The following is a 17036-nucleotide window of genomic DNA, read 5'->3' on the forward strand; positions in this document are numbered from 1 at the left end:
TGTGCTCATAAACTGATATAACTGAGTAACTTTTGTTTGTATCTATAGATACACCATTAAACGTTTACACGTTCAGTCTAATATCTAAACTAAATTAGTAGACCGAATACAAAGCCTTTATTACAGTCTAGGCTCAGTGTTTATGGTGTGGAGTGAGCACTCTGTTTACCACTCTGTGTCAACTCCTGTGACGTCACAGCTCCGGGTTAAAGGGCCTGCAGCACAATGAACACATGAACCACATGAATCTCCATACATGAACCACAACAGTCCACGAAAGCCTTTCCACTGCGCAGTATGGGCCTGTAAGGGTACAGGTTTTTATGTGTTTCCACTGATAAAAGTTCTGGATGGTACCGAAAGTACTGTACCGAACCGTTACCATATTCCTTAACCCCTCTGTTGAGGTACCCAGTACATTGGTACGGTTCCATAAGGAGAAGCCACAACGCAGCCGTCTACTGATTGATAGTGATGATCGTCACTCTGGACAAACCCGCAATATTTAGCTTTCTCATCGGCCGTATAAACCCTCTCGTTGTTGTTCACACACGTCACTATACTATCACGTTCTAATTTCCTGTGGTGCACGGTGCACCCCTGAAATAGATTGCACCCTTGGCGACTGCTCACTTCGCTCATAGCAAAATCCGCCACTGGTACCGTGACGTATTGCACAGTGGAAACAAGACTAGAGATCCACATAAACCACGAGTCCATATTCATCCACATTCGTCTACGTCAGGGGTGTCAAACTCAGATCCAGGAGGGCCGCAGCACTGCATGTTTTCCACGTCTCCCTCTTTCAACAAGGCTGATTGCAATGAGTGGCTCGTTATCAGGCTTAGTGCTGAATGTGGTGGTGAACCACCAGGACATTCAGGTGTGTTAAAGACGGGCGACATGGAAAACATGCAGGGTTGCTTTGAGACCTCGGGTCAACATGGACCACAACAGGCCACATAACTTAGCATGATCCGCATGAGTCAACACTCATTATTTGTTTTTTTTCTTTCTTTACTAGGAGATTGACATCAGTTAAGCCCAGGGGCCTCTCTCTCTACCTCTCTCTACCTGTCTGCCTGTCTGTGCGGAGTTAGCATGAGACAGAGGGTGTGTTTGAATAGTCCCTCCTATCTCGTTTCCTATCCACTTTTCCTTAACCCCCGGAAGTGTTTAGGAACATTCGAATTCTCTAAGAGCTAAGAAAAGGAGGCTCAATGCTTCCTTTATAACCTCCTTTAGCCTAGGAAAAACTTGTGCATCCTACACCAAAGGTGACGAGATAATGCTGGCACACAATTCCTTGGGGTGACAACATTTAAAGGGACCCACTCATCCGAGCGTTCAGGGAAACTCAAGATGGCTGAATAGTAACGCAGATCATGCAAGTTACCAATGCAATAATCTGCCTTGAGCAACTTTAAATAATATAAAACCCATATCCCAACTATGAATGTTATGTGGATGTTGTAAAACGAACACAGTAAAGTTTTTGTGCGGCCTATTCTCAGTTTGCATTGGTTATTAATTCACCTGGCAGCCTTTTCACTTTTGTTCCTCGGGGCCTGGTGGCCTCTTTTCCTTTGATTTCAATTTAAATCTTGTGATATTTGAGATTATATCAGTGATTAGAGGCACAGGGCAAAATGTTAGAAATGCTCTTTTAGTCGTCCATTTTCTGAAATGTGTAGTTTTTTCACCACAGCAGATGTCACTCACCTTCGCAGATATCGATTATTACGTCACCTCGTGCAGGTGCTTGTCAAAACAACGTGATCGTCTTTTCCTAACTCCTTTCAGAAGTGTCTTAACACCTTTCCTTAATCCCTTAACGTTATCCACAGGGTTAAGGAAAAGTGGATAGGAAACGAGATAGGAGGGACTATTCCCACGCACCCAGAGAGAGTTTGCCGGGAGTTTGAGCTGCCAATGTGAAGGTGCAAGGTCCGCTCCGCTCCGGCAGGGGGCGATAGAGCAGGTCCATTCATTGCAACATCCAGCATCAACCGTCGAACAAGACCAAAGTAAACGACAGAGATTTCCTTCAGCAGTTACAGAAGTTCTTCACAAGTATCACAGCACAACAGGAGACGTTCTTTCGTCGGGATAACTATGAACGGAATGAGTTGTCGGAGCTGTAAGCGTGAGAAGCGATGTGGCTCCAGGAAGACTTCCGGGTTATACTGATTGTACAGCAGCGAGCGGAGCTAACCGGGCTAACAGCGAGCTTCACCCGGGAGGCTTGAATGTCAAGCTGGGAGCAGCTGAGCCACCAAAACTCCCGAAACAAGACTTTTACCTCCAATCATCCAAGTATGTGCTTTCAATAAAGACCGCCAGGTTCAAACTCTGTTTCAGTTTGCTGTTTTATAGCGTCGCAATGCTGTGAAGCTAAACTTTTGACATCTGTATTGAACATACTCAGTTGAAGTTTTCAGCTGTTTAAAATAGTTTAAAACACAAAGAGAAACTTCAAACTACACTCCTGATTAAACTGTTAGAAAACTGTTAGAAACAGCTCATTCTAAAGGTTATAAACTGTTTTTGTGTTGCTTTTTAACTGTTGGATAGACTCATCACGTGAGCAAACAAACATAAACACAACATAAGAGACAATCTGTGAAGGAAAGACTGAAAATGACTTTCAAACACACCCGATTAACAACCATAAACCCCGGAGGAAGAAATAAATAAAGATCAGACAGGTCAAAATATATATATAGATACAAAGGTGAACATTTTTTCGTTAATACATTGAAACTTCAATATTTTACATTTATGGCAGATGAACTGGAATATTTCAAACCTTTTCAGTTTCATTCTTTATTATTTCAACTCTCAGGTTGGTACAATAATAAAATGGACAAGAAATACGTTACTTTCATCCCAGCAAGAAATTCGTATTGAATTACAGTATATAACAGACACTTAAAGTGTAATATATATACACATGCAGTAGATCCATTGATGCACACAAGAGAAAACAGAACTATAACAAGATGAAGGATAACAACCGTAAAATATTACTACATTTAATGGGATTTGCTTTTTTTTTTTTTCAACCACAAAATATGATTGAACATTACTTGTGTTTATAAATTCTGTAAAAACCAAAGAAATAGTTAGCTGGTCGATGATATTCTCTTTTATGAGATGTTTTCAGAATTCATGAAAACAAAGATAAATGAAACAGAATCAAATGCGACTCTGAAAAGAACAAAGCTACGGCCAACTTATTAAACCGCTTTAAACAACACAGAGATTGATGAATAACTCGGAACAACAAAGACGGAAAGTGTGTGTGTGTGTGTGTGTGTGTGTGTGTGTGTGTGTGTGTGTGTGTGTGTGTGTGTGTGTGTGTGTGTGTGTTCATTCTCATTCTTTATTCTTTTATCAGAGCAGGTTTGTAGACATTTAAGGCTTCTAAAGAGTTTTGACGTTTATTTAAAAGGAAATTATCAATTCTGTGTGATTTATTTATTTATTTTTTAGCAGTTTTGGACTTGCTTGTGTAATGGTTGTACTTTTCTCTCTTCATACCGAGTGTGAAACAAAATCGTTTAGCATTTGATTGTTTCACTGAAAGCTTTGACAGACTAAAGACCGCTTCCTCTGTGACGTGACGGTTGTTCTGGCTGAGGTCTGGACCTGCTTTCTCTCTCAGGATGGAGTCCAGCGACCTGCTGGGTGAGTCTTTGTCTCCGGAGTCGACGGTGACCTCCCTGCTGTCGAGTTCAGGCCACCTGAGGAGCAGCCTGAGGCCTGACGAGAGCAGCTTCACATACAGAGACAAGGTGAAGCCACATCAACACGTCGCATCTTCTCTCTGGACTTGTCATCTCTTTTTAATTGTTCTTTCATCCAACAGCCCTACGATAAGCGAGAATCGGGCTTTATTAAGTCCTGACAGCAGGACTTAATAAACACATTTCAGTTCAGGTTCCACATACAGCCCAGTTTCGTCTTGAATGGGCTGGGCGGGTACAATAATGCAATAATAACCTTTAAATTCTAATTTTGAAGTTTTCCTTTGTTGTGGCGCAGAGTATACGTCGTGAAAATGTCTTTGTTTTCACAAAATCAAACAATTGGGACAGGAAATTACTAAGATCTCAACATAAAACCAATTTCTGATGATACTTTCTGGCGCAAAATACAGTTAGTGTCTTAAAAACATCTATAACTTTTCTATTATGCATGTTTTTACTAATTCACCCTGACAGCATGGCTCTGAGGCTAATGCCCGTTTGCCAGCTTTCATGACAGAATGACTGTTATCTCAGCTCGAGTGTTGTGTTGTGTTCACTACTTATAGGAAATTTGTTTAAAAATCAATATTTTCTTCAAAATCCTTAACATCTGTTTGGTGGTTTGGCCTGTTTGAAGTCTCTTTGTGTCGCCAGGTAGAGGGTACATTTCCGTAACAGAGCATTTCCATAGTTCCAGTTCTAGATAGAATTACAGTCAGAATTTTTTGTACTTATCTTCTCTCTGTACAGTTGTTTGTTATCAAATATCCATCCGTTCTTTGTGGTCTCAGTCTTTCCACTGATCAGCAGCCTGTGTTTTAACAGCTCAGCAGTGTTTTTCAGTCAAAGATCAATTCATTGTGGAAGGTGGAGGGAGCGTGTCCTATGTAATTGCACTTGTTTACCTTGACAACACGTCAGTGTCTCGTCCTCTGTGAACGCTCTTATGTCCTGGATTCAGTTTGATTCTTATAAACTGTCAGTGGCTTCATGCCAAGTGTGTGTGCTCACATATACTTACAGATATGTGGACCATTTGTCAGTGGACGGTTAAAAATGTGACGTTTTTATGCACGTCATTGGCTATGTGTCAGAGAGGGTGTTAAGTCCACTCATCAAGGATGAGAGTTGAGTTCAGCTTGTTTTGCTTTCTGAGTTTGAGGTCTTCTCTTATAAAACCCCCACCGGTGGCTCTCAGGTTTATGATTCGGCCTCGGCTGCTCTGGACGCCTACATCTTAGACTTTGAGAGGAGTCGTCGGCACGGAGACTCGCTGGCAGGAGCGGTTCGAGCTCACAACACGCTTTCCACGTCGAGTCGACTCAGACTCAGTACACTGCGGAATAAAGACGGTGAGTCACTCATTGGCTCCTACAATAAAGCTCAAGGAGGTTGGATGTATGAAAATATGTATGAAGGCTTTTATAAAGGTTAGAAAAACACATGAAATCAACCAGCAGTTATTTATAAAGATGAGCTACAGACATACATGCTGAATCCTAGAAATAGATGCAGAGTTTCTTTAGGCCCCGTTTACACGACAACGTTTCATGTGACAACAACTAATCCGTTAAAAAGAGGAGTGTGTTTACACTGCAGCAGCGGACACACTGACAATCATGTAGTTACTATGCCGGGCCACGGGAGGGCGCTGTTGCCTGATTTTGTAATGAAACTACACAGGCGTGTGTACAGAGAACAATACGCTATAACTGTGAAAGAAATGGAGAGAACCCGACATCCCCATGGACTGATGACGCATCGGATGCTATCGGGGGAGAGTCTCAACTATAAAACTACTTATATGGACGATAAAACTAGAATACAGACCGCGAGTCGTACCACTGTAGGTCTGCCATGTTTTTCTACAAGTGATTGAGCAGAAGGAAGGGATGGGAGGGGGAGAGGTGAGCCTGCACAGTAACAGGCTCAGTAGCCTCCGTCAGTCTCTGCAGGAGGGATTAGCGACCGTGAAAGAATCTTTCCACCGTAGGAGCCGGGATAAAAACTTTGCAGCTACAGTGGATCTGCACACTGTAGTCGAGTAAACAGACCCCCCCGAAAAGCGAAGAAAGTTTTGTGGATCCACTCGTATTCGTTGTCGTGTAAACGGGGCCTCAGTATGACCTATGTTAACATTCTATATGACAAGCCCTGCTGAACGTGTCTTTACTGTCTTGTTTGTTTTAACTGAAAGTTCTGAGGGAGCGGTTGACTGAGAAGGAGCTGGACTTCCTGAACCTCCCTGTCAGCTCCCTCCATCACCGCAGTAACCGTGACCGGCTGTCCATGACCACCGATGAACTGCTGTCCATCCCTCATGACGGCACCGAGCCCGTCACACACACCTCCGCCTTCCTCCAAGGTCTGACACCAACGAGTAACCCTCCAACACACACACACACACACACACACACACACACACACACACACACACACACACACACACACACACACACACACACACACACACACACACACATTTATATCTCCAGGATATCTCTCTGTTACCTGGTTAACTTACCCAGACCTTCGCAATCCTGACAAGCGTTACTACGAAGCAGGTTAACAACTCTGTAATTCAACCCAGGGTTTTCCCATCTTGATCAGTGCGCATGAAAGGGGCGGAGTTTGCTCCGTCCGACCAATCACAGGCATGGAGAAACCTGCGGCGCAGCCTTTGTAATGGAGGAGCAGACACCATGAAAACAATGTGAAGAATTCAATCATCATCCAGGCCAAAAGCAACACAGCCAGGAAAGAATGCTGACTGATAATTGTAGATGCTGTTAATGCTTGAGATTATACAACATTAATTCATTGGACAATATAAACAGACAGACACGGCGCTATTATTTATTATGGCTTCTTTTAATTTCTATTTTCCATTGAGTTGTTTTAGGACTCCACCCCCCCCCCCCCCCCCCCCCCCCCAGAGCACGTTTTGTGTTGGAATGTTAATTCATCACCGCAAGGGCAGTATGATGATGATTATTATTATTATTATTATTATTAACCTCATTATTTCAGAGCAACTCCAGCAGAGATAAACAGACTTGGAACAAGTCAAGAACAAGAACAAAAACGTACTTCAAAGCCTCAATGACAAGGATTTATTTTATTATGTCAAAGGGAAGCGCTCCGCTCATGATCTCCGCACCAATCAGAGATGGGCAGGTCATTTTCAATGAGATCTGATTGGTCGGGAGGCGGATCTTTTATACTCAATCTGTCATCCAGAACATAACCTGGTCTGAAGCAGGTTAGAGGTTCACAGTCAGTTACTGTGGTGATTTATCCTGGTAAGAAGTGAGCCAGTGTCACAGTTCAGAAAACTCAGGCTTAAACCTGGTAGTTACCCTCATAAGAGAAAGACCCACGTGGTAGTCCAGGTCTCTGTTGTGTTTTGTTGTTATTGGCAGTGATCTGTCGGGAGCGGAGTCTTCAGTTTGGTCTCTTGAGTAAATCTCCCTGCTGTCCTCTGACTGATCTTGTCTGTTTGTCCAAGGACTCCTTTCTCAGTCCGGAGCGTCCCAGCTCCGTCCCCCCTCCTCCTCCCTCAGACCTCCAGCCCACAGAGCCCCCCCTGGGCTCAGGAGCGGCTGCTTCCTCCACCACAGCCTGCCCCCCTCTGGTCCGTCCAGGAGCTGCAGGTGCTTTTTATTTTATTTATTTATTTTTTTCAGTTCTCTTGATTTGTTTCATTTAATTTTGTTTTTTAATCTACATTTCCTCCACTTGTTTTTGGTGAAAGTTGTAGATCTGCTAACTTCCTCTTCCTGCGCAGGTGTAAAAACCGAGCCGGTGAATCCACAGTGAAACCAGATGTTGCCTCTTTGAGTAGTTTCAGGGTAACTTCCCTTCAGTGTTTCTTTATTGCCTGCGTGTTTCATCGTCTATTACTCCGAATAATGAAAGTTGCGGTTTCCTCATCTGCGTTCGGACAGTGTGCGCACAGACCGGCGAGGTCTCGGTGGGGGGGCGAGCCCTCCTCCTCGCTCCACCTCCCCCACTGGCTGACCAGCCACAAGGCCGACTTGGACGGCTCTGGAATCAGCAGCTTGCCCGACCTGCAGCACCCGGCCTGGGTCCAGAGCTGCGAGCTCAGCCAGTCTGGTCCACCGTCACAGTCCTGGGAGCAGCTCGGTACGACGGCCGACCATCAAAACACAAGGGTTTATTCACCCCAACATAATAACGCCTGAACAATTACTTCAGATTAATATACAACTATTACTGTCATTCTGTCTTTTAGTACAAAACCTTTCATTTTCCTTTCATATGATAATCGTTCACACAGTTATTAATTAGTAAACGTACATGATTATTATCTTATTCCAACATAGGATGTTATGCACTCTGCGTACTCAATACGTCAATACATGTTATTTCACCTTTCTATTAGTATAATATGCAGTACTTATATTTATTGTCCTATATCACATCGACCAAAGTGTAAAATAAATAAAGCACCGTGCAATAAAGTCGTGAGACTGATTGTGTTCAGCAGTTCGTCCTCAAAACAAATCGTTCTGTTAGTTTGAACTAATGTTCATGTCCGACAGAGAAACTGAAGCTGTAGTGTTTCAGGGTCTCGGTGGAAACAGCTGAGAAATACTGACAGCACACTGTGTGAGCGGCAAATCAATCAAATCTCGTAATAATCGTATTAATCATCATAATATTTATTCCGTTTTGTCAGCCGCCATGTTGCCGAAAAACGTTGCCAAACAAACATTTGATTTGTTTATTTATTTCGAACGAATGAAAAATTTAAAATTAAATGAAACAAATGGAAAAGAAAAGGAAAAAAATATTTCAATAATAAATAAAAAAAAAAGCCCATTTTGATATAACACACTTTGACTTGTTCGAAAAGAGATAAGAAGAAGCTTCGGCTTATCAAGTCCTACCTCCATTCTTCACCCATTGACAATTACAAAATTACAAAAAGAAACTAAACAGGAAACACAAAAGAAAACAAAAAATGGAAAACTACTCCAATCGAGCTTTTTATGAAAACATAATAATAAAAAACACACAAAAAGGAACAAAATGAACAAACACCATTAACATCTGCGAGACTTTCATTCTCCTTCATTTCTGTATTTATCAAAGATATATCTTTAAAATTGTGTTATATTCATACTTTGTTTAATCGTGTCGTCAAGGCGGCTGAAGGTTTTCTGTGGTCGATTAAAATGTGAAGTAAACCAAAGGTCGGTGGGGAGAATTAGTGGTGAGAGCTGCTAACTCACAGTGTGAGGGTTTGTGGTTTGAACCCTTATGGAGCTCTGATGACTCAGACCGAAGGTTTTCCTCAAGCTTTCTTTACCCGGGAGTTGACGCGGTTCTCTCCACCTTTCAGGGCTTTTCCCGCCTGCAGCTCCCAAAACTGGAACTCCATCCTGGGTTGCAGATCTGGAGGAGGAAGAGGACAATCCTGAGCAGACACCGGCGCAGGTGAGGGAAGCACAACCTGCTCCTCAATAAAGAGACGAAGACCTGCCTGAGCAGAGACACTCTTCAGTCGCTCTATCGCCCCTCGCCGTCTCCTTCACCTCTAAAACAGCAGAATCAGACGTGCAGCCCGCCACGGGAGCAGCTCGCCGTATGTAAACCAGCGCGCTGCAGTGAAGTCTCTCTGTGTGCAGGTTGAAGGCCAGCTGACGCTCCGAGATCTCAGGCTGCAGTTTGCTGAGCACATCTCCCTGCAGGCTGCGAAGACACAAGGACGCAGCGCGGCGCCCGCCCCGCTCGCAGGTAAGACGCCCGCTCGCCGCTCGCACTCGAAAAGGGGGTTTGCTGGACGCTGCTCAGCGTGTCTCTGCTCCTCAGACGGCCGGTTGGAGTCTCTGATCCAGAAGGCGGATGACGTGTTGACGTCTCTGTCTCGGAGCTGCGAAGCCGCGGAGAGCGACGCGCGTCCAGGTGACGCGCCGCCGCATTTGTGCCGATGCATTGTGGGACATGTAGTTTACGTCCTCTGCTCTGCTAAGACACACACTCCGATCAGTGTACTGTCGAGTGTTGGTGAGAGGGCGCGTCCACGTGTTTGTCTTCACTTTAATGTTGTCTGAACCACTTCAGGCTGTAGCTATTGTTTAAATGATCAATTATTCATATTTTAAAATCTGCGTATTTAATTCGTGGGGAAATGGAACATTTATATTGACATGACAGATAAGTGCTTGAACAAGAGCTTAAACTTCAAATATTCTATTAAAATCATCACACAAAAAAAAGGTTTTAACATGAAGAAACCCATAGTATGAGTATGTATGATTGCACAGATTACAACAATTCACAAATAAATTACCGCCGACAATTGAACACAAAAAACAGAAAATCTTTTAAATCCTCAAATGCAGATGCAGTCAATGACTCGAATACCCGGATAAATACACTTTATACTATCGTAACATAACCAGGCTTTTCTTTAAACGTGTTGTGACGTCTGTGTGAGTCAAGAGGCGACGATATCTCTCACCATGATGTGATGTCGAAAAAGGAAACGTTTTCTTCTTGGTTGAGCTCCGCCTCAGTGAAGCTCAAGAACAAAGTGTGGAAGTGAACCCGTGTTTGATTGTTCTGTTGTTCCCAGCGAGTCCAGGAAACACAGAGGAGCTGCTCGACCATCCCCTGTTTCCTCGGTGAGGCTCTCTCTCTCTCTCTCTCTCTCTCTCTCTCTCTCTCTCTCTCTCTCTCTCTCTCTCTCTCTCTCTCTCTCTCTCTCTCTCTCTCTCTCATCTTGTTTTGATTCACCTCTGGAAAAGAAAGCGTTTTCATAGCAACAAACATTGACCTTTTTTTCACTCATTAAACAAACGATATCAACACAAATGCAGATTCTAACTGAAGAAAGAAAGAAGTGGGGACACCCTACTCACCAATAGCGAGTGTTGCCCCCCCCCCCCCTCGTCGTCCCGTCACATTTTAGGGTTTTTGGAGATTTTCTTTTAGCATCCTGCTTTCTGGGTGAACGAGGTAAAGTTGCGTGGACAGCCAGACCTCGGCGTGTTGCCAGCTTATTTGAATGTCCTCCGCTTGCGCACTATTGTCCAGACGGTGCAATGGATGACTTCAAACTATTTGAAGATATTTCTTAAACCACTTTGCAGACTCACAAGCTGCTAGAATCGTCTGTCTGATGGCCTCGTCTCACTATGTTGTTCACTCTCCGTTCAACAGTCAGGAGCACAACTACATGTCTTAGGCTCCACGGCGGCCTTCGCAATGCTCAGTTACGGTGTTTTAATCATGTGCACCTGATGTGAGATCATTGTGTGTGATTGTAGCCGTTGTATAAATGTGGGGGTGTCCTGATTTAGTCCTCTAAAGAAAAAGCTTTTTTTTTTGCTTATCTACATTTTACAGAAAGTTTTCAAACGTATTTTCTTCCGTTTTAATTGTTTAGTTATATTATTGAAAATTTCCAGTCGTGTTAAAATTGATATTAAACCACCACATGTCCATATATATATATATATATATATATATATTTTTTTTTTTTTAAACACGTCGGCTTTTGTAGGGTGTCCTAATTCATCCACATGACTGTATATTCGTCCCGCTGTGCTGCGACTCGTCATCACACTGACCGTCCTCCTGCTGTGCGTCTCTGTAGCGATGCAGCGGCGGTCGACTCCAGGCGGACTGACGGAGACGTGCAGGTCGGTGATCTGCTGCTGTCTTCCCTCTCCGTTCGCACAGACTTCGCTTCAGGTCGCTGAGCGCCTGGCCTACATCTCGCCATCTGTAGGGAGGTCTTCACTCCTCCGAGTGATGCTGAGCTGATCCAGATACTCTCCGTACAGCTGAGACCTTCCCTTTGCCGCTGAAACTGCCAGCAGTTCACAGCGAAATATACAGAGCTCTGTCATAAGTAGATGGTATAAATGATAAACTGCCAATGCGTCGTCATCACGACGTCAGTTGTAATACACAGACCACAAAAGAGTGACTGAACTCAATCCAGTTCTAGTATTTTCTCCCTTCAGCTGCTCTAGATTGTGTTGACAGACCAGATTTTCATTCTAATGTGACAGGCTCGGAGCTGCGACTCTGGAGGAAGCAGCTCCTGGAAGCAGCCCGGACCTGCTGAGGCCCTCAAGCAGATGCTGTTCAGGCTGCAGGATGTGGAGGCGGAGCTCCAGAGGCGACGGCCTCCAGCAGCTCCTGCACAGGCCGACGCCCTGCACACACCTGAGAAACAGGTCAGAGCAGCCACTCGGAGAGTTTCCGGCTTTGCCCACGTTAATGGTCAGTATAAGATGCAAAGCGCTTCACGCAGAGCTGGTTGCTCTCGTGTGTGAGCAGAACGTCTGTGTGTGCTGACGCAAAGAATATCAGGGTTTATCACGAAGGCCTATTGAAGTGTTTTATCATGAGGTTTGATTATCAGGAGCTGCGTCTGTGTTGCAGTGGTCTGATGTTGAACCAGAACTCCAGAGTGTTCCAGGCAGACCGTCACTACAGAGGTACACACACACACACACACACACACACACACACACACACACACACACACACACACACACACACACACACACACACACACACACACACACACACACACACACTCTTCTGGTCAACTTACTTTGTACGTTGAATTGAAAACTTTAGATTCCATTAGACTTTATTTCGTGTCGTCTGAGCAATCACTATGAACTCGTCTGTCCTCAGAGCTCTGTTCCACCTGAACCGTCTGAAGCTGCTCGTGGAAGAACCGGCACACAAACGTAGCGAGGAGAAGGACGAAGATGAAGGACGATACTCTTCCTCGTCTGCTGAGGGGTTAGTCTGCTCTCAGCAGGGACCCCCGTGAAGGAGAACACGAAGAACTCTCCTGACGGTCAGACACTCGACCTCTCTCCCCCCTGTTGTCCTCTGATGTGGATGGAAGCTTCTCTTCCAACGTTTCAGTTTATTAAACGAGAAGAACCGAGCAGAGAAACGCGTGGGAATGAACGAACGAATGAATGAAAGTGCCAAACTAATGTGATGCAGTTCTGTTCATACGGAACCTCCTTCAACATCAGCAGTGAAACTAGGAACCAATCAAAGGCTTTTTAGTTCACGGACATGCTGAAGGCAACAAAACTGAAAGAAGGGAAGAAACATTTAGATTTCAGGCTTCATGAACACGTTTCTATGTTCATGTGTGCAGAGCTCCGTGCCAAATGTTACCAGAGTGAGGTAGTAGAACCACATACTAAAAGTTACAGGCTCGTCTTGCACCTCTGTCAGTGTTTCATCATTCTAAATGTCTATTGCTGGTTCCAGCACTGCAATATGTCAATTTACAAGAATGTGATGAATATTTATGTCAACTCCTCCACACATATTTATAAATTAAGTGTAAGAAACTTAACGACACGACTCACCGGCTCTGTTTTTACACGTGTTCAGGAGAACCTTCAGAATCAGAACATACTCATCAGATTAGAGTCAATAAACTACACTACTACAAAGAAAATATATATGAACCCTGCAAAGCCCAAACGCTTACACACTTTTTCTTCCTCTGCCACTGTACTTCTCATTTTTTTTTTAGATTCAGTTGATCCGAATTAGAACTTTGAGCCCAAATGGAAAGCAGTGAGTGTTTGGAACTGGACTGTTGATCATCATCACATCTCCAAACTGGTGCTCGGAGAAGAAAAACTGAATTATCCTAAGTATTTTATGCTAATACTTCTATATTTCTTACATTTTATAAGCTGTGTACTGATACGAGCTGCTCGGGTCACCTTACATGTGTTTAATATTAAGAACTGATTCTTCTACTTCTATTTGTAAAGACTCCCCCTGAGCTCTGCTCTGGACAATGCTTCAGTATTTTTATTCCACTTGAGATGAAAACATCTTCCACGTTGCACAAAATGACTTTCAAACGATGTTTTGTATTATTCCCACAGAGCTTTTAATAAACTCACCATTGCTTACAGCCTCCATCGTGTCTCTTCTGTTTTGAAGAACGTTAACCCAAATCCACATTTAAAAAGAGTTGTTGTTGTTGAGTGGGTTACTTTTCACTCCAAACGTTTTCTCACATGCAGTGAATCTGCTTTCTGAGTTTGCAACAGGTTTTTTATCGGCAGGTGATGAAGTTGTCAGCGTTCCCAGACCTGCTCTTCAATAAACTGCAGTACCACTTCACACCCGGACTCTTCCCTCCGGGTCAGAGAGGATTCCTTTAGTGAAAACAGGACGACTTCTCCCCAAACTCTTCGCAGATCTTAAGCTGCAGCAGCGCCGACAGTCAAAGTTCTAAATGGAGTTTTACTTGATTTTCGGTGGAGCAGGGACGATGGTGGCCGACTTCACAGTACGGAATCTCTGAATGTGAGTACTGAAACTTTCGGTCAGTATTGATCAACTCCAAACGTTGATCATCCCGTCGCTCCCAGCTGAGACCACCGATGCCTCCTTGTGGTCAAATGTCACACTCTGCACGCTGTCCTTGTGCCCCGCGAGGCTGCTCACTGTGCAGGACTCCACCTGCACCAGTCGGATCAAGCCGTCGCCGCTTGCCACGGCCAGCACCTTCCCCGATTGGCTAAAGGACACCTGGTTGCTGGTGGACGGCCCGGCGTCCACAGACACTAACGTCTGCTCGGGTTTCCTCAGGTCCCACAGTTTGACAACACCAGCGGAGTCACACGAGGCCAAGATGTCTGCCGCCGGGCCAAGCGTGACGTGGTTGCAGTGGTGCTGGTGTCCAGAGAAAGTGGCGGTGCAGAGCCCCAGCCGGGCGTCCCACAGGGCAACGGTTTGGTCCGCTGAGCAGCTGAGGAGGAGGTTGGAGGAGGGCAGGAAGCAGACGCTGTTGACGGAGGCGGTGTGGCGGCGCAGCGTGAGGCGGCAGCGCCGGCTGGTCAGGTCCCACACTTTGATGGTTCTGTCCGCAGAAGAGGACGCCAGGAAGAGACCACTGGAGTGGAAGGAGCAGCTCCGGGTGGGCTGGCTGTGACCAGCGAGCGTCAACAAGCAGAGGCCACCAGACAAGTCCCAGAGACGCACCTGCAAGAGGGAGAAGGACCCGAGTGAAGCAAAACTAAACGGCACAACCAAAGTTATCGCCTCTGAAGGCTGAGGGACAGAGTCCCCAGATTGTCATCCACTTCTGGTCTGTACCAACGACCAGACGGTATGAACCAACGAACAAATCATGGCGATGACCTTCTGGATGGATGATGGAGCCAACTAAAGGTCTGTCTTCAGGATCTACTGTGAAGGAATAAACAAGAAGAGACTCACTGTGGCGTCGCCACTGGTTGATGCAAGTTTGGATCCATCAGGGTGAAAACTGCAGGCAGACAGCCAATCAGAGTGGCCCTCGCCTGTCATCACCAGCTCACCCACCTGGAAGCACAAGAGTAATAACATCATGACATCACTGGATATCAGCCAATCAGAATGATTCTTCTCAGTCCTTCCTGTCAAGTTGTTTTGAACACATTCATGTTTCTTCCTGTCTTCTGTAATCTGATTACATCCCGTGTACTCCCGTTGCACTGTTTCCCTTCAAAAGTCATCACGTCGTCTCACTTTAATCTCGATTATGATCTCAGGCTCTGAAACATATTGGGGCGTACGTAGTACTGCACGGCCTCCAGAGACCAAAGTCTGGAGCCTCACAGAGCATCAGAGCTCCCCGCGTCCTGAACTCAACACCACTGAACCACTGGGGGATCACGCTGTTGCCACGCTTTCATAACCTTGGAATAAAATGTCAGTTATTTGACTTATTTCATGTTTGATCATCTCATGCCACATCACAAACCACCTTATAACTCATTTCATCTTGTTGAATGTGTCGTATCTCATGTCATGTCTCATGCCTGTTTCGATTGGGTCATCCAATTCATGTGTCCTTCATTGCCTCTTGGGCGTACATGTGTTTACCCTGGGTGTTTACCCTGGGTGTTTACCCTGTCTGTGTGGGCTGGTAGAGCCCACAGCCTCCAGGTGTGGTCGTCACTGGCGGAGGCCAGCAGCGGCTCCTGTGGATGGAGCTGGATGCAGCTGATGGGCAGCCGGTGTCCTCTGATGGAGGCCTGCAGACTGAATGTCGTGGGGCTTTTCTCTGTGTGGGACCGCTCCTGGGCCAGGTGAGGCCCCCCCACCCCGCTGCCGGTGGGCTTCACCGAGCTTCCATCTGCACTGTTGATGCTCCTCTTGTTCTTCGTCTGGTGTTTTTTCGTGTTCGTTCTCGTGCCGGTGGTACTTTGAGCTCGGTCCCTCTGTAAGCTGAGGAGCATCTTCTGCCTCAGGGCTGCTTGGTGTTTGTCCTCCAGCTGCCTCCGGGCCGGCTCCAAGGACATGAGGTGTGTCCTCAGCAGTCTGAGCTGCTGGTTCAGCCCGTCTTTGTCCTCGGAGACTCGTTGATGCTGCAGTCGATGGAAGTCGGTCTCCCTCTGCGTGGTGAGCAGGCTCTGCCTCGCTGCCAGCACCTCCGCCCTCAGCTCCTCCGTCTCCCTGCAGACCTCCTCCAGCTCACTGAGGAGGAGCTGCCGGTGGGTGAGGGCGTCGGGGACGAAGGAGACTCCCGGGTTCAGGGACTCTGTGAGGCTCTTGTGAGCCGAGCCGTACCACTCCGCCTGAAAGCTGCTCAGCGTCCGCTTCAGGCCCGCTCTGCGCAGGAAGTTCCTCACCAAGTCATCCACCACCTCGGGGACGGGGGAGACGGTCTGCTGTTGAGGTGGTGCAGGCTTTCTTTTGAAGGTGATGGAGAAGGCAGCCTCCCTAACGGTCCCCTCAAAGCCCTCGTCCTCCTCCTCCTCCTCCTCGAGGGAAAGCTCCTTCGCCTCCTCAGCTCCGAGTTCTCTGTTCCTTGCCGACATGTTGTCCTCTCCAACTCTTCTGTTGACGCGTTGCCTTGGGAACAGCCGCTGAGCTCTGCCTCCACTGGTTGTTTATTTACTATCTACTTTTCCTATCAACTTTCACTATGGAACGTAACAATAATGCGACGGCGGCGCATATTAGTGACGTCATCAGTGTTGGGGTTGGAAAAAACTACAAATTTCAGAAAATGGACTACAAAAAGCGCATTTATAACTTTCCCCTGTGTCTCCAAACGCTGATATTATATTAAATATCACAAGGTTTGAATTGAAATCAAAGGAAAAGATGCTCCCAGGCTCTGAGGAACTAAAGTGAAACGGCTGCCAGGTGAATGCAAATTTTTTTTTTTACAAAAAATGTACTTCACTGTGTTTATTTTACAACATCTCCTTAATATTCATAGTTGTGGTATGACTTTTAGATTATTTAAAG

At 45.6% G+C, this 17036-nt stretch overlaps 2 protein-coding genes across 3 annotated transcripts; one reads left to right on the forward strand and one right to left on the reverse strand.

Annotated features, from left to right (window-relative positions):
• Positions 1–1979: 1979 nt before the first annotated feature.
• cUnh18orf54 (chromosome Un C18orf54 homolog) lies at positions 1980–13707 on the forward strand. 2 transcript variants are annotated; one of them, XM_080476557.1, is made up of 15 exons: positions 1980–2316; positions 3668–3797; positions 4951–5104; positions 5950–6117; positions 7261–7405; positions 7540–7603; positions 7700–7898; positions 9121–9215; positions 9407–9515; positions 9591–9683; positions 10357–10405; positions 11380–11425; positions 11801–11968; positions 12177–12232; positions 12438–13707. In XM_080476557.1, the coding sequence occupies exons 2-15, from the start codon at positions 3669–3671 to the stop codon at positions 12577–12579; spliced, it is 1617 nt and encodes a 538-aa protein (XP_080332683.1). In that variant the 5' UTR covers positions 1980–2316; position 3668; the 3' UTR covers positions 12580–13707. The 2 variants fall into 2 exon arrangements, with proteins under 2 accessions (XP_080332683.1, XP_080332684.1); XM_080476558.1 differs by having other exon boundaries at positions 1990–2316; positions 11801–12014; positions 12438–13706.
• Positions 13577–16733, reverse strand: spag16 (sperm associated antigen 16). The gene is made up of 3 exons (XM_080476559.1): positions 15689–16733; positions 15015–15119; positions 13577–14777 (listed from the first exon to the last, which is right to left on the reverse strand). The coding sequence occupies exons 1-3, from the start codon at positions 16598–16600 to the stop codon at positions 14130–14132; spliced, it is 1665 nt and encodes a 554-aa protein (XP_080332685.1). The 5' UTR covers positions 16601–16733; the 3' UTR covers positions 13577–14129.
• Between the last annotated feature and the right edge of the window lie 303 nt (positions 16734–17036).

This window comes from Lipophrys pholis, assembly GCF_963383615.2.
Source record: "Lipophrys pholis genome assembly, chromosome: 12".
Classification (NCBI taxonomy): domain Eukaryota; kingdom Metazoa; phylum Chordata; class Actinopteri; order Blenniiformes; family Blenniidae; genus Lipophrys; species Lipophrys pholis.